Here is a 25664-nt window from a genome sequence, read left to right as displayed (position 1 = left end):
GTTAGGCCTGGGAGACAGAATGAGAGGGTGGATTGGAGAGTTATATAGAGGGCCTACCACTACCATAATGGTAAATGGAGGAAGATCAGAGCATTTTAAGATGTCAAACGGTACAAGACAGGGATGTCCATTGTCTCTATTGTTATATGTGTTATCACTGGAGCCCTTGTTGTCTAGGATTAGGAAGAATATAGATATAAAAGGAATAAAGATAGGCGATAGAGAACATAAGGTAGTGGCGTATGCCACTGATGTTTTATGTTTGAAACCCCAGAACTTCACTTCCAAATTTAATGAAAGCATTGAGGGAGTATGGAGAACTGTCGAACCTGAAAATTAACCCGACAAAGACTGAAATCTTAAATATAAACATTAAAAATAGTGAAAAAGAAAAACTACAAGAGGAATTTCCTTTCCTTTGGAGAGATAAAGAATTAAAATATTTAGGAATAAAATCAGCCTCAACTAAGAACCTATATAAAGCCAATTTTATAGCATTATTAAATGAGATCAAGGAGGAGCTGAGGAGGGTGGGAAATGGAAATCCATCGTGGATAGGGCGCATAAACCTGATAAAGATGGTAATTGTCCCCAAAGTATTATACAAATTTCAAATGATTCCAATCAAACTCCTAGAGGCATATTTCAAAGAACTTAGGAAAATGATGATAAAATATATATGGAGAAATAAAAAACCTAGAATAGGTTGAGACGTTGACTAGAAGTAAAGAGAGAGGAGGATTGGGAGTACCAGATTTTAGGAGATATTATAGAGCGGGGATTATCGCGAGAATCTTTGGAGAAAAGTTGGGTTAAAATTGAGAAAGCACTGAGTGGATTAAGTTTAAGTAAAAGTATTTGGGTACCTGCACAATATAGGGAATTAGAGGAGAGCACTAGCATGTACACTCTTAACGTTTTAAAATGGGATTTACTACATAGACAAAAGGGGTGGGTTTTTAATTCACAACTAATACCACTTAGGAACACAAAATATTTCATCCCGTGCATGGACAGTATAGCAGGGAAATGGATTATAAAACAGGAGGCGCAATTGAGAGACATAATGGTAGGAGAGGAAATCGGGTCATATAAGGATATGGAGGAAAGAAAGGGAGAAGTCTTTAATAAGATGGATAGATTAAGATACTACCAACTGAAGTACTTTTTTGAGAGCCTCCTAAAGCCTATAAGAACAAGAAAAGACTGGAACCCTTTCGAGAGAATATTTGAGTCACGGGGAAATTGTAGACACGGAATGGCAAAAATACACAAGATATTAACCTCCTTGGCGGTTTTCCCGAGTGTAGCTCGGGGTAAAATTTCAATACCAAGAGCGGTAACCCCGAGCTACACTCGGGCTTACCATGCGGCGTTACTCTGGGGTCCCTGCAGCACTTACCTTGTCCTTCGCTCCCGCGATGTGTCCCGTGCAGCGTCCCCGGCCATCTCCTCCTGCCGATGCCGGCATCCGGCTTCTGTGTTCCGGTCCCTGTGACGTCGGGACGTATGGGCGCCGGAACCGGCGGGAAATTTGAAATTTTTAAAAAATGTCATTTTTGCTGTCATTGCTGTTTCAATGCATTTCACATGCATTTTGTCCCGAGTGCTTTGTCCGGCGCCCTGCCTGCATTTTGACTGTTCTTTCTGCCTGGACACTGAGAAAAGTCCACGGCGTCCAAAAAAAGCGTCCCTTTAGGTCAAAAGCGGTTTTAGACCAGCTAGAGAACAGCGATAGTAAATCAGAACCACTTGCAGAATTGAGTGATAATGATTTGTGGGGAAATTCATCATCAGACACTGAAAACGATTTTGCGACTTTGCTCAGCGATGTGCGAATTTGCCTCTGTATTTCAAACTTCAGTGTTTTTGGTTTGATTATATTATTGAATTAAAATTATTATTAATATATTATTATTATTTTTTATGATTATTTATTAAATTATAATTTATGATTTCGTGTTTCAAGTTTTATCATATCCGGAATGTTTACTAGACTCTTGTTCGGACAGATTTCAGTGAGTTATTCCTAAGAATTACAGCCTACAATAAAAAACGACATATTTCCATGCAAAAAAATGGTACCGCTTTCAGCACAAAAAATCGGAAAGAATCATACCGCCGAGGAGGTTAATGGAACTTGACACTGACACAAAATTAATGCACATAGAGAAATGGGAAAGAGATGTGGGAAGAAAAATAGAGGAGGAGGAGCAGAGGAAAATGCTCACACTAAATCACGAAAATATTAGTATGAGGGAAGTAGAAATAAATTATAAGTGTTTGAATAGATGGCACATTACCCCTAATGTGGAGCTATAAGATGAATACGGAAATTTCACGGATGTGTTGGAGAGGTGGGCACCTGGTATCATATGTGGTGGGAGTGTCCAGAAATACAGGTGTTCTGGCGGAGGATAGTTTATTTGATAGGGAAAATTACCAAAATAGGATTAGATCCAGAACTATGTCTTCTCCATATCTCAGAACTCTCAGTGAACGCATATAAGAGTTCAGGGATATGGCATTTCTTGACCGCAGCAAAGAGCCTGATACCCAGGTTCTGGAAGAAAAGAGAGGTGCCAACTGAGGAGGATTGGATGGGTAGAGTAAATCAGATTTCAGGGACAGAAAGACTACTATACGCATGAGGACAAGTTGGAGATGTATAATAAAAAATGGAAAGGCTGGGAAGAATACAGAGAAAAGGTGAAATATATCAAGAGATAACATCCCTGGAAGTGGGTTTAGAGTTGGGTTTAGGAACAACAGAATAATATAGACTTAATCGGAGAAGAGAAAATATGGAGCGTGGGAAGCAGGGGGGAGGAGGGGAGGGGATAGGGGGATAGAGGGGGGGTATGGTAAGAAAAGGAAGTTATATATAAATAAATTATATAAGGGGAAAATACGGTTTTGATAACTATTTTAATAGAAATGTTCATATGTTTTGTATATGATTTGAAAAATTAATAAATATTTATAAAAAAAAAAAAAGTTTGATTGAAATCGCTTTTGATTTCAGTAAATATGCTGCAAACACAACAAATGACAATTTTCAGTTCTTTACAACCTATAAAGTGTTTTGAAACTTACTGTGCGTAATAATTTGGAACAGTGCATTTTGAGTTTTTTATGTTTAAAAAAAATACTGTTATTAGGAGGTTTGTTCAATAAAATGTGAATTGTACTCTTAATAGTTGATAACATGAGAATTATGCTGACTGTTATTTACATCAATTATTTAGGTAAATGAGAAAAATATAATTCGCATAATAATTTGGAACATGATGTATATCGTTTATAAATATATTAAAAAGTAAGGGTCCCAACACTGAACCTTTTGGGTACACCACTGATGACCCCAGACCATTCAGGGTGTGAATCCTTAACCACTACTCTCTGAATACGATCTTTTAGCCAGTTTTCTAACCATTTACATACAAATATTTCCAAGCCCGTAGACTACCTTACACATTAGCCGTGTGTGGGGAACTGTGTCAAACGCTTTTGCAATTTTTTTATTTTTGATTACCTGCCGGAGCCCGGTGATTGCTGGCAAACAGTGACAGGGAGGAAGGCTGCATTTTTTTTTTCTTCCAATGGAGCTTTCCTCCCTGTCAGTTTTCAGCACACTGTTCCAGATTGCTGAGCACAGCCTTCCGGATCAGTGTGTAACAGTGAAGTACACCCCCCCGCCCCCTAGTAAAACACTCCCCTCACACAGTTAACCCTTTGCCTCCCAATGTTAACCCCTTCCTCCCCAGTGCCATTAGTACAGCGTCAGTGTTTTTTTTTGTTTTTAATTTTTGCACTGATCACTATTGATGTCAGTGACCCCAAGTCAGTACCCCCCCCGTGTCAGAATGTCCGCCGCAGTCCCACCATAAGTCACTGATCACAGCTAATATTAGTATTAAAAAATAAATAAATAAATCCCGTATGTATACCGCCGTTTGTAAGCGCTATAACTTTCACGTAAACCAATTAATTTACACATATTAGGATTTTTTTTCTAGCAAAGACATGTCACAGAATATATTTTGGCCTAAATTTATGACAAAATTTGGTTTTTACGGTTTTTGTTTTTTTTTTTTGTTTTTTTTTTTTTTACTGGACATGTTTTATAGCAAAATGTCCAAAATACTTTTTTTCTAAAAATTATCGGTTTTTTTTTTTTTTTTTTTTTCGTGCTCTCGTGGTTTTCACACCCCTCCCAGATAGCATGAGATTGCCCGTCAGTACACCAGTAATCACATTTAACCCCTTGATTGCCAGGAACACGCTCATACACAATAAACCTTCATTGCTAGTATAGAGTCTGAACGGATCAATATCTTTGATCAGATCAGCACTATACCAGCGTTCACACTCGTATAGCGTCCCCAAAAATGCAGCGTTAGTGGGATCAGCCCCGGCACCTGCGTTTAGCCCCTATGCTTATCCCCCCCTTCTCCTCCAGCAAGTGCAGTGTTAGGTCACTGTCACTTGATACATTGCACACAAAACCGCAGTGTTCGCACAATCAGGCCTGATTTCTGTTAGCACTTGCCGGTTGATGACTCTCATATGCAGCAGAGTGCCAGTACTAGTGCCACGCTACCTTTTGCTGAACTGCAGAGCACCAGCGGCCTAGTACATCCTGGTCTTTTACATACCAGCACTGCAGTATCACTTGGTGACGTGGCGTGTCCCATAAGTGCAGTACAAGCTGGTGCGGTGGCTAGCACGGTATTGTCCCGCAACCACCAAGAATTCGCACACAGGCCCGTAGAGCCCCTAGTATCCTTCCGGATGTGTTTGCAAATCCCGATTGGCAGCCCACAAATTCTGCAGCACCTGTACTTCCCCCATTCACTGCCCAACTCGGAATTCAGGTGGAAACCGCAAATTTAACTACTCCCCTTGATTTTATTGGAGCTGTTTTTCACGGAAGATCTGTATGCAATGATTGTGGATCAAAGCAATTTATATGCACAGCAATTTATATGCACAGCAATTTATTGCTGCCAACCCAAATTCAAACATTGCCAGACCATTTGCATGGAAACCTATTACGGTTTCCGAATTTAAATTTTTTTTTGGACTTAACCCTCAACAAAAATTAATTGCTTTTGTATTGGTCCACAGACCCGATTCATTATATCCTGTGTTCTCTGCTGCCATGGCCAGGCATAGATATGAGAGTATAATGTGTTTTATGCATTTCAACGACAATACACTCTGTCATCCTCGTGGTGACCCTGAATTTGATCGGCTCCACAAAATTCAGCCCCTTGTAAATCACCTTGACCAAAAATGTGCATATGTCCATACTCCCCAGCAAAAAATCTGTGTTGATGAGTCCCTGATTAATTTTTCTGGCCACCTTGCATTCAAACTATTTCTCCCCAGCAAGCGTGCCAGATATGGGGTCAAGTTGTAGAAGACCTGTGAGAGGGCAACAGGCTATATTTATAAGTTTCAGATTTATGAGGGAAAAGTCACGTGGAGCCCCCCGGATGCCCAGACTACATGAGGAGCAGTGGCAAGATAGTTTGGGACTTGGTTTCATCCTTTTTCCATATGGGGGCGTACTACTTATACGTGGACCATTTTTATTCAAGTGTGCCACTATTTAGACATTTGTGCAATCTTGGAACTGGCGCATTTAGCACCGTGTGACCTGATATGTGCCCACCATTAGAAGTGGTTGGATGCAGGGCGGTATATTTTAATGGTGGGCATATCACACACTTTCTGGCAGAGATTTCTTCTTTTTTTTTTTTTCATTCAGCCCACAGGCTGCATACAAAAATAAAAAATAAAATAGCATATATACCCAACAAGGACCAGCGACGTACTGGTACATCACTGGACTTTGGTTATACCAGGATGATGCCTACAACTGCAGGCATCATCCTGGTATAATTTTTTTTCAGCTGGCGATCGACTTTCATGTAAAAGCAATCCTAGTGGCTAATTAGCTGCAGGATTGCTTTTACAGGCAGCGGGAGATGATGCCCCCCCCTTTCCGCTGCCTTCCACGGCCTTCTCGGGCAGTCCCGTGCCATTGTGGGAACCTGAGAATGCAACCGGTGTTTCTGCCAGCTTGCCATAGAGCTGCTTGGAGACCAGAATGGTGCCAATCATCTCTATAGTCTAAGAATTTGGAAGCTATGAGCATTTCATCACTTCGGTTTTGCAGGGTATAAACAGCGCCATTTGTAAATTGGGAAAGCATCTGATCATATCGATCTTAGTTTGATTAGATAATGTAAGGGCAGAGGAGATATCCAGAGTCAGATAGACCCCAGATTTCTCAAAAAAGAATATATGGCAATGCCCATTGCATATGAGGTATTGCCGTGAACGTCACATCAAGGGCAGTAATTCTAACACTAGATCTACTCTGTAAATCTAAAATGGCAGCTTGTAAAGGCTTTTAAAACGTTGCCTATGGATTTTAAAAACGTATGTAGTTTGCCGCCATTGCTCAGGGCATGCACGGTTTTTATTTACTCTGCATACCATCATCTTTTATATTTTACCAAATAATTGGCCAATATATTGTGTTTTTTTGCAAAAGTAAAGTGTATTTTTTTTTTTTAATTGCTTTTGAAAAATCGCTGCGCGATTACTATGTGACATAAAAAATTACAGCACCGAACATTTTAATCACTAGGGTATTTGCTTTTAAAAATATATTATGTTTGGGGTTTAAATTAATTTCCTAGCAAAAAATTACTGATTTTATTTCATGTGAACAAAAAGTGTCAGAAAAGGCTTGATCTTCAGGTGGTGTGTGAGTGATGTGTGGCATAAACTTCTAATGCTGGGCATATAATGCCCCCACCCCTCAAAACGACCCCTTTTTGGAAAGTAGACACCCCAAACTATTTGCGAGGCATGTTGAATCAATAGAAGAAATTTATTTTTTTTACCACAAGTTTTTTTGGAAAATGACATTTTTTGTTTTTTTTTTACTACACAAAATTGTCACTTAAATGATTTATTGCTCACACATGCCATAGGTATATGTGGAATTACTCCCCAAAGTACATTCTGCTACTTCTGAGTATGGGGATACCACATGTGAGAGACGTTTTGACAGTCTAGCCACGTACAGGACCCCAAAATCCAATAGGCACTTTATAAGGGCTTTTTCCTCATTACACTTTCTGACTATCACAGTTTCGGAGGCCCTGAAATGCCAGGATAGCACTAACCCCCCCAATGATCACTTTTTGGAAAGTAGACACCCCAAGGAATTTGATAAGAAGCATGGTGAGTATTTTTCAGATCTCACTTGTTGTCACAAGTTTTTGGAAAATTAAGACAAAAAAACAAAAACATATATCTTTTTCTTTTCTTGTGAGGAAAAAATTAGATCTGCAAAATACTCACCATGCCTCTTTTTAAATTCCTTGGGGTGTTTACTTTCCAAAAAGGAGTTATTTGGGGGGGGTTGGTGCTATCATGACATTTCAGGGCCTTCGAAACTGTGATAGGTAGTGAGGAAGTGAACTGAGGAACCTTCAGGCTTTCAAAGTGGTCATTGGATTTCAGGCTCCTGTATGTGGCTAGGCTCCCAAAAAGTCTCACACATATGGTATACCCATACTCGTTAGAAGTAGCAGAATCTATTTTGGGGTGTAAATCCACATATACCCATGCTTGTGCGAGAAATATATAACTTTGTGTAAAGAAGAAAGTTTGTCATTTTCCAGAAACTTGTGGAAAAAAAATAAATCTTCCATGGACTCAATATGCCTCTCAGCAAATAGCTTAGGGTGTCTACTTTCCAAAAAGGGGTCATTTGGGGGTGTTTGTACTGTCCTGGTATTTTAGCACCTCAAGAAATGTGATAGTAAAAGTAAAAGCTGTGTAAATTCCATTATCTATACCATAGTTTGTAGACGCTATAACTTTCACACAAAGCAATCAATATACACTTATTGGTATTTTTTTTTTTTTTACCAAAAACGTAGTAAAATACATTTTGGCCTAAAGTTATAACCAACTTTAAGTTTACTATATATTTTTATAGCCAAAAGTAAAAAAATATAGTTTTTATAGCGCAAAAAATAAAAAGCGCACAGGTGATCAAATACCACCTAAAGAAAGCTCTATTTGTGTGAAAAAAAGATGTACATTTCGTTTGGGTACAGCATTGCATGACCGCACAATTATCAGTTGAATTAGTGCATAATTAAGGGGGTAACTCCTCTGGAGGGAAAGTGGTTAAACTCTCCAGTATCTTCCCAACTATAGAAGTTAAACTAATAGATCTATAATTACTTGGTAAAGATTTTGACCCTTTTTAAATATTGGCACCACATTGGCCTTACGCCGGTCCTGTGGTACTATGCCAGTCATTAGAGTCCCTAAAAATTAGAATCAATGACTGTGAAATGACAGGGCTCAATTCTTTAAGGTCCTGTTGGTGTATGCCATTCGGTCCAGGTGCTTTATTCATCTTTATACTGTCTAAATATTTTTGTAGCATATCAATTGTGAGCTAATGTGGATCATATGGAGCTGTCAATACCTTGCCCATTATGGACAAGAGCTCCCCCATGCTCCTTTGTATAGACAGCTGAAGAAGGTATTAAATATATTTGCCTTCTCTTTGTCCCCAGTCACCAACTAGATTATTTTGTAAAGGGCCTACATGCTCGGACTGGATCTTTTTACTAATCAACGTTGTAGGCAATATGGCTTAGGCACTTTAATATGGTCATGGACCTGATGTTAGATCGCTTGCACTCTATTCCTGATTCCCCTGGCAGGCCGCTGTCCAGACTGGCACATCTCTTTGCTGATTTTGCCCTGACTGACACTTGGAAATATAAATATCCCACTAGGCGCTCATACTCGTGTTTTTCGGCAACCCACTCCACTATGTCTCGTATAGACTTTATATTGATATCCTCTACTTTATAGCCTCTCCTACGGGATGCGGCCATGCACCCTAGAATCCTATCTGACCATGCCCCATGTTGGGTCACGCTCTGCTTAGCCCCTCCTGCGAGACCCCATTCGTGGTGACTCCACCCTTACTGGTTGTCGGCTTTGCCAAATCGGGAAAACCATAAAGGGTGAGTGGAAGTATTTTTTTGGACTCAAACCGTGACTCCGCATCGGTGGGTTCGGTGTGGGACTCCCTTAAATTACACGCCCGTTTGGTGCTGTCTACTAGGTTCAATAAGCTAAAGACCTTCTCTAGACTAGCCCTGAAACAAGATGTATCCCTGCTAACTGATGCCTTTCAGACTGATCCCTCACATGCGAATGCCGCGCTACTGCGCTCCCATACGCGCATTGTAGACCAACTTCATTTGGAAAGAGCCAAACAACATTTGTTTTTTACCAGACAGTGTGTTTCTGAACACGGGGAGCGCTCGGGTCGTTTATTAGCTTACTTGGCCCATCAAAATCAATTACATTACTGACCCGGAACATACTGCTGCAGAGTTTGCACATTACTATGGTTCCCTTTATGCTTCCCCTGCTACGGTTACTTCTCAACATACCCGTGAATATCTTTAATCCATCTCTCTCCCGTGGTTGTCTGCATCACAGCAAGTTGCTCTGGAGGCTCATATCACAGTTGAGGAGATTGCGGCTGCGATTTCCACTCTTTCTCCAGCTAAGGCGCTGGGCCAGGATGGTCTACCCTTAGACTTCTGTTGCACCTATTCAGAGGTATTGATCCCAGAGTTACTGTCCCTGTACGAGTGTATCTTTCGTGAGGATATCAGACTGTATATAAACCTGCAGGCCACACATGATGAGGTTGGTGCTAGGGCGGTGGTGACTCTGAAGGTGGCCAAGGCATTTGAGTTGAATGGGACTATCTGCGGGCCTGTTTAGAATGTTGTGGCTTTGGGCCTCATTTTATAAAATGGGTACGATTACTGTACTACTCTCCTATTGCTAGAGTGGCTGTTAATGGGTGGATTTCAGACGCATTCCATTTAAATCGTGGGACGAGACAGGGTTGCCCGCTGTCCCCCTTGTTATATGCGCTGGCTGCGGAACCCCTGGCTTCCTTGTTGCGGTCGCATCACGACATTCGAGGTCTTTGGGTTGGCTCCTTGGTGGAGTCGATCGGAATGTACGTGGACGATATGCTTCTGTATCTGGCTGACACAGGCCCTTCCCTGACCGCTGCCCTACATACCATAGAGGAATTTGGCGCACATTCTGGTTTGTGTATTAACTGGGCTAAATCTCAAAGCCTTGCACTGGATGCCCATGCCCCCTCCTCGACGCAGCGGCGCTCCCATTGTGGAGAGTCTCGACGATTAGATAACTGGTGATTTCGGTGACCAGAGAACCCTGTAATTATTATAAGCTCAATGTAGAACCCCTATTTGCGCTTGCTTGGGGGACAGCCTGACAGAAACTGCCCTGGTACGCCCTGAAAAACCCAATGATGCAGGGGGTCTGCCCACCGGATTTCCATTGTTGTTATTGGTGGCGCAACTGTTCCATTTTTATCTAAACAGTTTGGAGGCTGCCCGCTATCAGGCCCTGGTTTGCGGTCAACCGAGTCGCACGCTCTTCAATTATGGGATCCGAACCCACGAAATTGATCTCTGCTTTGTGTGTGGCTCTGCTGGCCAATGCTGTGTCTGAAGTGGTATCTAGGGCCAAATCTCCTTGGGATCATGACATAGACCACATGGATTCGGAAACTTGGGATGAGGTGTCGGAAAATGTTAAACTGGTCTTCCCTAAATTACCCGATGGACTCGCCCAACTTTGCATCCTACATCGGGCATATCTCACGCCAATACGTGTCTCTCGCTATTGTCCTGGCCGTTGCCCTCTCTGGTCGCGGTGTCGAATGAATGGTGTACTTTCATTCACCTCTTGTGGCCCTGCCCGACCGTTCAGACCTTTTTTGCTACAAATTATCAAATTTTTGCATGACCATATGGGCTCACCCCTTAAACTGGATCCCGGAGTGTGCCTGTTGGGCTCCCTCCCAGATATGCCTGAGAATAAGTTTTTTTTTTAGTTATTCTCCTCCATGAAACTTTATTCTGTGTACGTAAACTCCTTGCGCGCTACTGGATGCAGACAACCGTTCCTGCTTTATAACTATGGTTATCGGAGGTCAACTCTACTCTACCATACAAGAAGCTTATTCATGCTCACAGAGGATGCCCCTCGAAATACAACAAAATTTGAGACAGGTGGCTTGCCTCCTTGGCTACTTAGCTGGCCCATTGTGCAATATATTGTGAGGGTCTTGCCCTCAATTCACTATCTTGCTTGATGTTCTTTTATTGTGACTGTGTGACCCTACCTAGGGTTCTGATCCTGCATTGTGGTGTTTTTTTTCCTGTTGCAATGCCATCGCACCCAAGCCTGTATCTATACGTTGTTGCCTTATAATTTTGTTCTCCGTGTACCATGCACTATATATGTTGATTATTATGCCCCGACCTGGGGGCTTTGATTTGGTTTCTGTCTTTATCTTGTTTTCTTTTCCTCATTACTTATCCCTCTTTTTCTTTTATTCTTATTTTTTGCATCATTGTCTGTTGCTTGAATGTTATATACTGTTTTCCTGTTCAATTTGTTCTAATAAAGTTGCTTTTCAAAGTAAAAAATTAAAAAACAACGTGGTGATCACGATCAGAACACTTCAGAAATCCACTCTGACCCAGACCAGGTAGCTGGAATATTTGAACCTGACTATTGAAATGGTGCTGGTCAAGGTGCTCCTCTCAATGGACAAGCATTGGAAGCTTCAGTCAGCAATTCGACTAGTGCGGTCCCACAGGTGGTCCTCCCTCCGCTATTGCATGCAGGTGCTAGGTCTAATTGTATCTACCTTCCAGGCAGTCCCGTACGCATACGAGGATCCTTCAGAAGGAAAGTTGTGTATAAGTGGGACTTCTTGGATGCCCAGATCCACCTGGGTCAGAAGACAAGGCTATTGCTGATTTGGCATCTTTGGTCTCCTGTCCTTCAGGAGGGGAAATTTTCTCCCCTTACATTAGACGGTGGTCAAGATGGACACTGGCCTGTTCAGCTAAGGGGTGTTCTGGGGTTGAGCTTGGCCCAGGGTCGGTGGACGCTTGAGCAGTCCTGATTGCCGATCAATGTCCTGGAACTTTGGCTGATCAGGCTATGCCTGGAGCAGTGGACAGAGCATCTTCGGAGGTGGGTACCAGATTCAGTTGGACAATGCCATAATGGGGGCCTATGTCAACCACCAAGGTGAAGCAAAGAGTGTAGCAGCTGCGCTGGAGGCTTCCTGCATTCTCTGGTGGACTGCACACCACGTGCCGGCACTCTCCGCCGTGCACATTCCAGGCGTGGGCAATTGGCAGGTGGACTACCTCAGAAAATGGATCAAGGAGAGTGGTCTCTGCATTTGGATGGACTTCGTACGGAGGGGCACTCCAGACATGGACCTTCTAGCGTCAACCTTCAACAGTAATGGGCCATCATTCATGGCCAGGGGCGAGGGGTCCCCTTAGCAGATGCAACAGACACCTTGGTGGCTTTGCGGAGCCAGTATTGTCACCTTATGTGTTTCATGCTCCTACCCCGCTTACTGCTCTGGGAGTCCAAAGGGATTCTGGTGGCTCCAGATTGGACCCGCTGGTATGCCAACATGGTGCGGCAGGTCGCGGACATTCCTGAGCAGATTTCCTGTCTCCAGGGCTGATTTTCCACCATGCTTTACTATCTATGACTTTGACGGCTTGGCTATTGAAAGCCAGGTTGGTGATCCCTACCATAGTGAAAGCGGAAAAGTCTGCTTCTAGGAAGATTTACCGTTTTACTTGGAAGGCATACACATCGTGGTGCAAGACTGCAGGTGCCCATCCGTGTTCCTTTTCGGTGGCTAGAATTTTGTCCTTTACTTCAACGTTATGTTGAGAGAAAAAAAACTAGCTTTAACTGCCTCCCGCCCGCCATATAGTAAAATGACGGACTCAAGGCGGTTCTTTCGTTCTGGGAGGATGTCATATGATGTCCTCCCATTCTAACTGCGCATGTGCGGCTCCCGGAGCTCCCTAGGACACAGCGGATCACCGATCCACGGACAGAGCCGAAGATGTCGGCTCGGTCATGTGATCAGCTGTGTCCAATCACAGCTGATCACATGTAAACAGGGAAATGCCGGTTATCGGTATAGATCTGAATATTGATCAATCCTGAAGTACTGACAGCCAATCTAATTTCTTGAGGTCCAAGAATGTCAGAACAGTACAGATATCCACCAAATGACCCCTTTTTGCAAAGTAGACAGTCCGACGTACTTCATAAGAGGCATGGCGAGTTTTTTGAAGTTGTGTTTTTTTTTGTTTTTTTTTGTCATAATTTTTCAGAAAATGAAAAAATGAAAAAGTTAGTTTCACTATTTTTTTTTACATATTGTCACCAGTGCAGTACAGCGTCATCATATAACTGGCATGGCGGTGATCAGGGACACTGACTGGTGACAGTATGGAAAAAAAAATATTTTTTTTTTATAAATTTTTTTTTTTTTTAAGATTTTGTTTTCATATTTCACTATGACCAAAGTAGTACAATGTTATCATAGTAACATTTGTACTACTTTGGGGAAGTGATCAATAATTTTTATTTTTTTTTACACAATTTGCTTATAGCAAAGAATTACTTTGCTATAAGCAAGCATTTACCTGAATAACATTGATTCATTCAGGGTTTGTTTTTTTTTTTTTTTTTTTTTTTTTTGTGCTTAGCTGTGATTTGGCCACAGCTAATCACATGACATGTGTATGTGATTAGCTGTGACCATTCACAGCTAGACACTAGTATACAATGGATGGCATGAATTAAGCCATCCATTGTATACAACTGTCATGTGACCTGCTGTGATTGGTCACAGCAGGTCACATGGTACCGGCAATGGGGCCGATACTCAGATCTGTCATCGGCCGTGTCCGAGGTACACGGCCGGTGACAGATCGCGCCGATCTGCAGGAGCGCAATCTGCACATGTGCGGGAGGATGCCATATGGCATCCACTCGGAACGCTGATGACATTTGCTGCCCGCCATTCGGCCATAGGGCGGGCAGCAAATGGTTAAAATCACATTGTTGAGTGTAAATCTGACTTTCCAATGTATTTATAAAAAGTGTTAACCTATTGCTGTTGCAGACAGCCAAATCTCTCCTATTTCTGTCTTAAGATCTACAGTAGAAGCAAATGCTTTTAAGAGGTTGTATGCGCCATACCTGCACCCTTCCGCAAAGCAGTGGTCCCCACTGTACACATGCAGTTTCTTTTGTTATTGTGTGCACTGGGTTTAGTAAAGCTGAAATGCCATAGGTGGCGCACTGAGAAGAGGAGGGGCCAGGAGTGCCTGCAGGGGACCCCAGAAGAGGAGTTTTGAAGCCACTCAGTGACTTTGTATGTCTTTTCTGCAATAAAAGCTTTTTTTGTAACTGCCAGAAATGTGCTCTTCTTGTTTGCTTCCCCTCCCCCTTCACTGCCATATTTAGCACTTTTTTGGGGGGAGCGAATTTCTGGTTTTGATATGTACTCACTACCACTTCCGTCTCAGTTCGCAGCGGTGAAGTGAGCCGGATGTTCAGCCCTCTTCCTTCCTTCCGCAGTCTTCTGTGACACTTCTCAGGTCTCAGAAGACTGCCAAATTAGGATGCCCAGCACGACTCGAACATGCGCAGTGGGCACCCGGCTGTGAAGCAGCAAGCTGTCACAGCCTGGTGCCCACAGTTGATATGCCAGCGCTGGGGAGAGAAGAGGGAGTGAAGGGATGGCGCGGGTAAGCACATCACTGGACCCTGGGACAGGTGAGTGTATGTTTATTAAAAGTCAACAGCTACAGTTTTTGTAGCAGTTTTTGGTTATGCCACAATGCTGAAATACAGTATGCTGGACGTACATTTGCAAAAACAAAGTGGCATAAAGTGTAACTTTGCTTTTGTTGAGGGGAAAAACATTCCCCTCTGGGTGATCTATATACATTTCAAGGATCTTGATAAACTTTGTTGCAAATTCCTACCTTTTGCTATTCTGAAGAAGTGGCTGTTTGTGTCCATGTGCTGAGTAAATCTGTATGGGAGTGGTTTCATAATTTTCAATCAGCTGCTGTACCTGCAGGGCTCAGAGAAAGTGGCAGGGTCTGCTTCCCTTTTTAGACATGATTTCCCTTTTGGGAGTATGTCACCAAAGATGACATTGTTGTTGCAGGGGATGCTCAAAATCTGACGTCTTCTGATATCTTGGTGCAGACTTCTGGGAAAATCAGTGATCCAATCACACAAACCGGAAATGACATGTCTGGGGGGGGACGTTCTGTATATAGTTTATGTACAAACCTCTAGGTTGCCATGTTGCGTTGCATTTTGCAGAATATTACAGTGCTGCAGATTGAAAAGGAAATGTAACTTTTAATAACATTCAATAGCAATGTGGCTTGTGCTGCAATTGTATGTGTTCTATTATTTTTCACTTTTTTTTTCCCCCACGAAAGTTGGAGTTACTTTTTAAAAAAAAAATATTGTTGCAGATTGCTACCAGTTTCCGATTTAACCACTAGCCTACAGAGCACTTATACCCCCTTCCTGCCCAGGCCAATTTTCAGCTTTCAGCACTGTCACACTTTGAATGACAATTGCGCGATCATGCAACACTGTACCCATATGAAATTTTTATCATTTTTTTGAGACAGCTTTCTTTTGGTGGTATTTAATCACCTCCTGAGTTTTTTTTATTTTTTGCTAAACAAACCAAAAACCACTAAAAAATAAAAAAAAAAACCCCGTTTTTCTTAGTTTTTGTTATAACATTTTGTAAATAAGTGATTTTTCTCCTTCACTGATGTGCGCTAATGAGGCTGCAGTGATGGGCACTGATAGGCTGCACTGTTGGACGCTAATAGGTGGCACTGATGAGGACGCACTGGTAGGTGGCATTGACAGGCATCACTGATGGGCACTGATAGGCGGCACAACTCATGGCACTGATAGGCGGCACTGACTGGCACTGATAGGCGGCACTGGCAGCACTGATAGGTGGCACTGACTGGCATTGATAGGTGGCACTGAAAGGCAGCTCAGATGGGCACTGATATGTGGCATTGATGTGGCACTGATGGGCACTGACAGGTGGCATGGATGAGCACTGACAGCTGTCACTGATGTACAGTGACAGGTGGCACTGCTAAGGCTACACTGATCATCAGGGCACACTGATCATCAGTGCCCTGATGATCAGTGTAGATGTCCCGTCTGAGGAATGCCGATTACCGGCTCTCCTCTCCTCTCGAGCTGTCAGCGAGAGAAATGCTGATAACCGACATTTCCCTATTTTACATGTGATCAGCTGTGATTGAACACAGCTGATCACATGACTGAGCCAATATCTTCGGCTCTTTCCATTGATCGGTGATCCGCTGTGTCCGTGGGGCACAGTGCACCACCGACACGTTGGATCGGTGATCTGCTGGCGCACCACTGACGCAGTGAACCACCGATCACCGTGCTGCGCATTCCCGGAGCCGTGCATGCACGGTTAGAATGGGAGGACGTCCTCCCAGAACAAGAGAAACGCCTTGCGCCCGTCATTACCTTATATGGTGGGCGGGAGGTGGTTAAACAGATACCGGTTTGTAGTGTGCAGAATGAATTTGAATGGGAGTGACATTTTCATTAATAATCAGCTGATGAACTTGCAGTGTTAATGCTTCCCTTTACAAGTAATTAACCCTTTGAGAGTATTTCATCAAAAATTGTTTTTGTTGCATCGTAAGCCTAATATCTAACTTGTATCTTGGTGCAGAGTTCTGTGAAAATCAGTGACATCTGGAGAAGTTCTGTACAAGAGCTGTGTACAGAAAGCCTCCAGGTTGCCAAATTGCTTTGAACAGTTGCCCTGCTGCATTGTGAGCACAAGAAGTCGCTCGCTTGGCATGGGCACCATTCAGAGAACTCTCTTCATTTTCTCAATTAATGCAGGGTGCTCTCTGATTCCACGGGGTGGAGATTGGGAAATCATTGCCCTCCCTCTCCACCTCATCCAATCAGAGAACGCTTTGGCACCTTTCAGAGAACTCTCCATTTTCTCAGTGGATACAAAGTGTTCTCTGATTGGATGAGGTGGAGGGGGAGGGCAATGATTTCACAATCTCCACCCCGTCCAATCAGAGAGCACCCTGCATTAATTGAGAAAATGAAGAGAGTTCTCTGAAAGGTGCTAATGTCGAGTGAGCGACCTCCTGTGTTAAGAATTCATCAGGGCAGCCACTCTGCACGGGACCTATAAAATAGTGGAGATCACTGTAATAGTAGTGCCTACTAAAGTGATCTTCGACTTTCCCCAGTATCCCACAGGTATGACACATGAATACTTAGGGCTCATGTACACTGCAGCTGCTAAACTCACGTTTAGGAGCTGTTCAGCATGTTTTTCAGCAGCCCCTGAACTCACCCTAATGTTCATGTACACATCTTCATTTACAGGCAGTTGAGTTTAGTCGTTTTTTTTAACGGAACAAACTTGCGTTCAGATGTTGATTTTATCAGCGTTTCAAACGTAAAATGCTTCTAAACGCGGCAAATCGTGTTTAGAAGTGTTTTGTGTTTGAACATTTTTTTTTTTAAACTCTTCCAGATCCCAATGCTGCCCAGAGCCTTTTTTCATCATGAAAAATGAATGCAAAGAGTTTTCAAGGTGCTCAGATGGACAAAACACTTACCACAGGATGTTCCTTCCAAGCTTGTCACACATCAAAATGGCCAATTTACACCTCAGACCTCTCCCACCTTTGGAACAAAAGATATGTTCATGCCCATTCACACCTCAAATTCCTCAGGAAGACCCCCTGCCAGGTGGCCTTAATGACTCACTCCACCAGACACCTTTCCCACTGTTGGAAACAAAAGAAATGTTAATGAGCAACTCGCACCTAACTATCTCAACATGTACTGCTGTCTCTGCTTCTACTCTCTGTATTTCTATGAAACAGTCTGAAATAGTTAATAATTTACCACTTTTCAATGCATTCTGGGCATTTGGGAGGGTCTTCTGTGCTTATCATTAAAAAGCGCTTCTAAACGCAAACACGCATAAATGCATTATGCAAACGCGGCTAAACAGGCATTTTTTAACCTCGTTTTCCAGCAATCAGTTTCCATCGTTTAGAAAAGTCCTGTGTACATGGGAGCTTACACTGGTCCAAGCTAGGCCAATGTAACTATGTGAAAGTTGACCCTACCTAAACTTGAGCTTTATAAATGGAGAATTCTTACCCCTCACACTTTACTTTTGGTTCTTCTAATCAAAAGCAGTCAAATGTGTTCTTTTTTTTTTTTTTCCTCTCCATTTCTTTTGTGACGTTTTATCTGAGGAGGGGAAAGGCACTAGCAAGACCTCTGTCATAACAAAGTGTTTTATGTTTAACTATTTGCTCTGGAATTTAGAAAAAATTATCAGTAGACCTCTCCAGTTTAAACAAAGTGATCTCTCCTGATTAGACCTCTCCTGATTAAACAAGGTGACTAATTTCAGTTTCTTCCTTCAAATAACTGAATGAATAAGGGAATCGGTTACCAGTTCTTTGTACACCGTTGCAAATACTTTGATTAGGCCTGTTTTAACCTCCGCCTTAATGTCTAAGACCATTATAAAATGAGCTAAACTCTTAAAAGATAACTTCACATTTTACAAAAAATAATAAATGCACATGTTTTTGTAGGTAAAAAAAGTTTTGTTTTGTTCTCACAATCAGTGGATCATAGGTGCATTTTCAGGCTCTTGCTTGCTACAGCTTTCAGCCTGTACCGGCTTTCTGTTTGTAAACTGTGGGAAGTGTCATTGAACTACAAGAACGCTCACTAGCGCCCTCACAAGTCAGTGAGATCTGCAAGCCATCTGCCACGGTGGTTGACGGGACTTGTAAATTTGTTTCAAATCTTATTTTCCCCATGTAAATGAGGGCAACCCTGGCCCCTGGTTTTGGGGGGGTGACTTATCAGAATTTAGAAGCCCTCTTTAACAAGTCACTCCGATGACATTTGGCCTGGTACCTCTTCCCTCAGAGATGGTCTTCCGTTTGCCCATAGCAATGCATTGCTGTCCGTTTTTCATCTGTCAACGGATGGGTGAGAAACAGACAGGCAGATGGCCCATGTGAAAGGACCGTAAGCGTACTTGAAAAATCTCCTTTCATGTTATGAGTGCTGCCTGTCAGCTGGACATCCTTCCACATTTTTCTGGATTTTCTGCATGTTTTGCAGCTTCTCCTCTGCTGTTTACCTTCAGTTTCTAGAAACTGCATATAATTACATGCTGCCTACAAGCCATGATTCCTGTCCTGACTCCGCCTCCTGAAACTCCTCATCTCAGCACCTCTGTAGTTCAGAATGTGGGCCCTCTCAGTTCTGTGACACAGTAGTGTCTAGCAACAAGGCCTAATGAATATGTCACAGAATTCCAGTAAGTAAATATGTGGGGATCTTCACAAAATAACTTTACAAATGTCAAGATAGTGCAGATTAATAATTTCTGAAATACATTGTGGAAATTAATATATCATGCTAACCTTGAAGTTGTTGTGTTTTTTTTCTTTCTTTAAATTCTGTGTTTGTTGTAAGAAGTATTAAATACTATTATGATGTCTTTTATTTAGATTCGTTACAAGGAAGACTTTGAAAAGAATAAGGGCAAGGGATTCAGTGTGGTAGCTGATACACCTGAACTTCAGAGAATTAAGAAGACACAAGATCAAATCAGTAATGTAAGTGTTTTTCATCCCACTAAAAATAGTGAAAGTAAACGAAGAGATCAGTTGTTTTGAAAACTAGATTATCCTACCCAACATCCTTTTAGAGCTAGTTTGCAACTCCCTATTTTTTTTTCCCCTCCACGGACCGTGGTGACCGGGCACATCCCCTCCACGGACCGTGGTGACCGGGCACATCCCCTCCACGGACCGTGGTGACCGGGCACATCCCCTCCACGGACCGTGGTGACCGGGCACATCCCCTCCACGGACCGTGGTGACCGGGCACATCCCCTCCACGGACCGCGGTGACCGGGCACATCCCCTCCACGGACCGCGGTGACCGGGCACATCCCCTCCACGGACCGCGGTGACCGGGCACATCCCCTCCACGGACCGCGGTGACCGGGCACATCCCCTCCACGGACCGCGGTGACCGGGCACATCCCCTCCACGGACCGCGGTGACCGGGCACATCCCCTCCACGGACCGCGGTGACCGGGCACATCCCCTCCACGGACCGCGGTGACCGGGCACATCCCCTCCACGGACCGCGGTGACCGGGCACATCCCCTCCACGGACCGCGGTGACCGGGCACATCCCCTCCACGGACCGCGGTGACCGGGCACATCCCCTCCACGGACCGCGGTGACCGGGCACATCCCCTCCACGGACCGCGGTGACCGGGCACATCCATGTTCTCCCCTACAGACATTGTGTGTTTTTTTTTTTTTTTGTTTTTTTTTTTTTGTGTTTTGTTTTGCAGAGTCCACCATCCTAGTAGGTGTCCATGTCCACAGATATTGCAGACATAGTTGGTGTGAAGTACAGGTCATTACTAGTTTTTTTGCTGCGTGTGCTGGGAGAGCAATGCAGCGTCTAGTACAAGCTTGTTTGTACATGAGTACAGTATGATACATACAAGATGTAGCCCTGGCTTTTGTAACAAGGCAATGTTGTTCCAGTTACACTGAATAGGCTATAAGTCCGGTAGCTTGTCCATTATGGTTCTAGCATTTTAAAATTGAACTCCAGGCAAATAAATATCATGCATAGTGTGCATGACTTTTAGCTAGGAATGTTTTGCATCTTCACTCAATTTAAACAGTTTTTTTACACACTTTACAAACATGAAAAGTTTGCCGTTCAAAGGATTTTATTCACAGGAGGCTGCTTTGCCGACTTCCTTCAAAAAGTACCAGCTGCCTGGATGTCATACTATACTGGCTTCAATATTTTGAGTTGCTAACTGGAAGATGTTTGCAGATCAGAAGCTCATACTTTGCTGCCTGCATATTCCTTCAGGTCAATTACTGAGCAATTATTAAAACCGAAGACAACCAGACAGCCAAAATTTTCAGAAGGAGGTGACTAAGAAGCCTGCATATTTCTCTCATAACATGGTATCATTTAGGTGGATGCAGACTTGGTGCATAGTGTTTCATTTTGTATCCTTGCATCAAACTTTTGTGCAAGGAAGTTCCTTCTATAAATGCTTATGGTCCTCATGAGACCCCTTGTCCTGTAATTTCCTTCTGCTAAGCATAGTTATTTGTGCTCGGAGTGGCAAATTACTAATTCAACATTAAGATTATGCAATCTCTTGAGAGAGTTGTCAATCACAATGAAGACCAGTAGATTTTTTGGCATCTTTTTTCGTACAAGCAATGTGAATTGCTTAACCTCTTCCCTACTGCGCTATAGCCGAAAGACGGCTACAGCGCGGTTGTCTAGTTCTGGGACGATGTCTATGGATGTCATTCCAGAACACGGCCCCAGTGGCTCGCACCCGGTGGTGCCGGGATATCTGTGTACACAGCTGATCATGTGATACGGTAAACAGCCAATCACAGCGGCCTTTTACCACTTGATTAGCTCTGTCCAATGACACAGCAGGTCACCAGGTAAATACAGTTGCCGGTTATCGGCTGCACTTTCCTCACACTGTCAGTGTGAGGAAAGTACTGTCGATAACCAGCAATTTCCAGAGAAGTGATCAGTGCCCAGCAGTGCCACCCACCTCTGCCCAGCAGTGCTGCCCATCAGTGCCAGCTCATTAGTGCAGCCTCATCAATGCGCATCAGTGAAGGAAAAAATGTACCTGTTTGCAAAATTTTATAATAAAACAAAACTTTTTTTTTTTTGTTTATAGCGCAGAAAATAAAACACCCAGCGGTGATTAAATACCACCAAAAGAAAGCTCTATTTGTGTGAAAAAAAATGAGAAAGATTTCATATGGATACAGTGTTGCATGACCACACAATTGTTATTCAAAGTGCAACAGTGCTGAAAGCTGAAAATTGACCTGGGCAGGAAGGGGGTATAAGTGCCCAGCAGGCAAGTGGTAAGCTGGTCACACATTATACAATTTCCTTGGTCATTTTCCGATTGCATGCAAATTGAAATTATTTAAGTTTGTTATTATATGGTTTTGGTAATTCTAAAAGAGAATTTTGCAAGAAAATTGTATAATGTATGGCCAGTCTTTAAATTTTTAGAAAATGAATAGGTTTATAAAAAATACAGTGCCTTGAAAACTTATTCATACCCCTTGAAATTTTCCGCAGTTTGTTACAACAGAAAAATGTATTTTATTGGGATTTTATGTGATAAACCAACACAGTGTGGCACATAATTGTGAAGTGGAAGGAAAATGATAAATTTCAACATTTTTTACAAATATCTGAAAAGTGTGGTGTTTATTTGTATTCAGACCACTTTAGTGTGGTACCCTTAACTAAAATCTAGTGGAACCAATTGCCTTCAGAAGTCACTTAATTGGTAAATAGAGTGTAACTTAATCTCAGTATAAATACAGCTGTCCTGTGAAGCCCTCAGAGGTTTGTTCGTGAACAAACGGCATCATGACGGCCAAGGAACACACCAGATAGGTCAAGGATAAAGTTGTGGAGAAGTTTAAAGCAGGGTTGGGTTATAAAAAAAAAAAAAAAAAAAAAAATATCCCAAGCTTTGAACATCTCACGGAGCACTGTTCAATCCATCATCTGAAAATGGAAAGAGTATGGCATAACTGCAAACCTACCAAGACATGGCCGTCCACCTAAACTGACAGGCCGGGCAAGGAGAGCATTAATCAGGGAAGCAGCCAAGAGGCCCATGGTAACTCTGGAGGAGCTGCAGAGATCCACAGCTCAGGTGGGAGAATCTGTTCACAGGACAACTATTAGTTGTGCATTCCACAAATCTGGACTTTATGGAAGAGTGGCAAGAAGAAAGCCACTGTTGAAAGAAAGTTATAAGAAATGCAGTTTGGGAGAAGCCATATGGGGGGACACAGCAAACATGTGTAAGAAAGCGCACATTTTTTTCATTTACTATCTCATCATAAATAGAACCATAAGCTTTGAAAGCATAAAGTGACAGTCCAAAAAATGTAACTGATAATAAAACTCCAATCCAGTATATGTTTCATTATATCCAGTAATAATCAGAACCATGCTTGACTTGTGGCCCCACTCCCTGCTCACCTTGACCATTGACCTATAAATTATAATAGGCCATAAACACACTTTATAAGGAGAATGTGTCCCCAAAATTTCTGATCCGTGACGTGTTCCTTCCGCTCTATAAACTCAAGATCCGTGCAAAATAAAACAAAAACATACCATAGTGCAACACAATTTTATATAACCAACAATTAAATGTGTTACAATATCCACTCACATTAAACAAATTATATGTTACCTACGAATTATGTTGAACATATATGCATTACTCCACGATGCTGACTATATTGTGGTGCTTCCCATCACCGGGTAGGTGCACCATGCACTCACCTTCTTCCCTGACCAGGTCATACATGCTTAGGGATGAAACCAGATTTTGCTGATCCACTGCCGATCCTTAGCAGCTACTTCATTAGTTCTGGCCCTTTAAGGGAACATGCTCTCAGATATCCAGTGGAATTAAGGTGTATATGATCAAAGATAAAGGGAATAGATCATAGTGCAACCCCATAAAATATGAAAACTTTATTCAAGTAAAAAAGGCACCCACAAAAGTAATGAAGCAAAAGCATATCGTAGGAGTCAATCAAAATGGTTCCTCATATCACTCGTGCCACTTTGAGCATGACTGGAAGTGACATCACTAGGCTCTGCCCAACATGGTACGTCACAGGTCACGTGACTGCTAAAGGGTTTTAAACCGGTGTTGCACTATGGTATGTTTTTGTTTTATTTTTCACGGGTCTGGAGTTTAATGAAACATGGTGGTGGAAGCATCATGTTGTGGGGATGCTTTTCTTCAGCAGGGACAGTGAAGCTGGTCACAGTTGATGGGAAGATGAATGGAGTCAAATACGGGGCAATATTAGAAGAAAACCTGTTAAGAGTCTGCAAAAGACTTGAGACTGGGGCGAAGGTTCACCTTCCAGCAGTGCAATGACCCTAAACATACAGCCAGAGCTACAATGGAATGGTTTAGACCAAAGCATATTCATGTGTTAAAATGGCCCAGTCAAAGTCCAGACCTAAATCCAATTGCGAATCTGTGGCAAGACTTGAAAATTGCTGTTCACAGACGCTCTCCATCCAATTTGACAGAGCTTGAGCTATTTTATAAAGAGTAATGGGCAAAAATGTCACTCTAGATGTGCAAAGCTGGTAGAGACAGCCCCAAAAATACTTGCAGCTGCAATTGCAGAGAAAGGTGGTCCTACAAAGTATTGACTCAGGGGGGCTGAATACAAATGCATGCCACACTTTTCACATATTTATTTGTAAAAATGTTGAAAACCATTTATCATTTTCCTTCCACTTTACAATTATGTGCCACTTTGTGTTGGTCTATCACATAAAATCCCAATAAAATACATTTACGTTTTGGTTGTAACATAAGAAAATGTGGAAAATTTCAAGGGGTATGAATACTTCTTCAAGGCACTGTATGTGCATAGTAATTCAATAATGATTTCCTATAGGATTGTAGTTGACTTTTCATTGAAAGAGTGACTCCACAATTGTGTATAAAAATTATATTCCACTGAGGTGTCAAACTCCGTTTCGTTGCAGACCACATCAGCATTGTGGCTGGCATCAAAGGGCCAGTTCTATCTGTAAGACTTGATGTATAGAGCACTCCACCCTCATAAGTCAAGTCTCCCAACCTCCCCTACATCAGTGTACCCCCCTTACTTTGTGCTGCTGCCAGGAAGAAGCTGGGGGTGGAGCTGAGAAGCAGAAAGTGCAGGGTCTGGAGGAGGACCAGAGGAGGGATGGCGTAAGCTGCCGGAGTCTTTTGATTGCTGAGACCAGGGGAAGTGGAGATGAGGGTATGCTGCAGTTCAGAGAGGCGAAGGATCTGTAGGAGTTCTGTCCTCGCTGCTGCTGACTACTGAGACAGTGCAGGGCAGACAAGGGAGGCGCCACAGCTGCAGGAGAGGTTCAAGGGCCTCATGGAAGGGCTTAGTGGGCCGGATTTGGTCCTTGTGTTTGACCCATGTGTTGTACACTGAGATATATAAAAAATGTTTAGTTACAAAATTATTTAAAAAAATACCTAATCGTACAGTGTGAGCACATTACAGAATACACGTTATAGTTACTGTTTATTTTATGCTTGCTTTAAAGTGAGCCTGTGTCCAGGTCATGCATGTCAAAGTATTTACATTTCTGAACAAGAAGTAAAATCACTCTAAAACAGACCTGCATTTATCACTGCATATGTCATCACTATTGCAGGGGTGTGGAAAAAAAAAAACTACTTGTCCAAGGGACTACAGTGGGGTCCCAATCTACTTGTCCCTCATGACTATCTACTTGTCCTGATAAAAAAAAAAAAAAATTCCCCAGCATGAAAAATATGAAGGGTTGATGTTTCTTATTAGGCAGAGGTGCTTTTAGGAATGTCTAGGGCTTTTAAAAACTAAAAGGGGCTTTATGGTAACTTAAACTTTTAATGTTTTTTAGTTTTTGCA

The 25664-nt window shown here is 42.6% G+C and overlaps 1 protein-coding gene across 1 annotated transcript in view; it reads left to right on the top strand.

Moving 5' to 3' along the window:
- LASP1 (LIM and SH3 protein 1) overlaps positions 1-25664 on the top strand; it is a 152673-nt gene that overhangs the window by 106957 nt on the left and 20052 nt on the right. The window contains exon 4 of the mRNA XM_089657328.1: positions 19632-19739. Within this exon, the coding sequence (XP_089513454.1) occupies positions 19632-19739 (108 nt within the window). The remainder of the gene's footprint in view (positions 1-19631; positions 19740-25664) is intronic.

This window comes from Staurois parvus, unplaced genomic scaffold, assembly GCF_062004578.1.
Source record: "Staurois parvus isolate SC_StPar_1 unplaced genomic scaffold, SC_StPar_1.0 ptg000983l, whole genome shotgun sequence".
Classification (NCBI taxonomy): Eukaryota; Metazoa; Chordata; class Amphibia; order Anura; family Ranidae; genus Staurois; species Staurois parvus.
The sequence above is the reverse complement of the archived record's forward strand: the minus strand, read 5'-3'. Positions and strand labels throughout refer to the sequence as shown.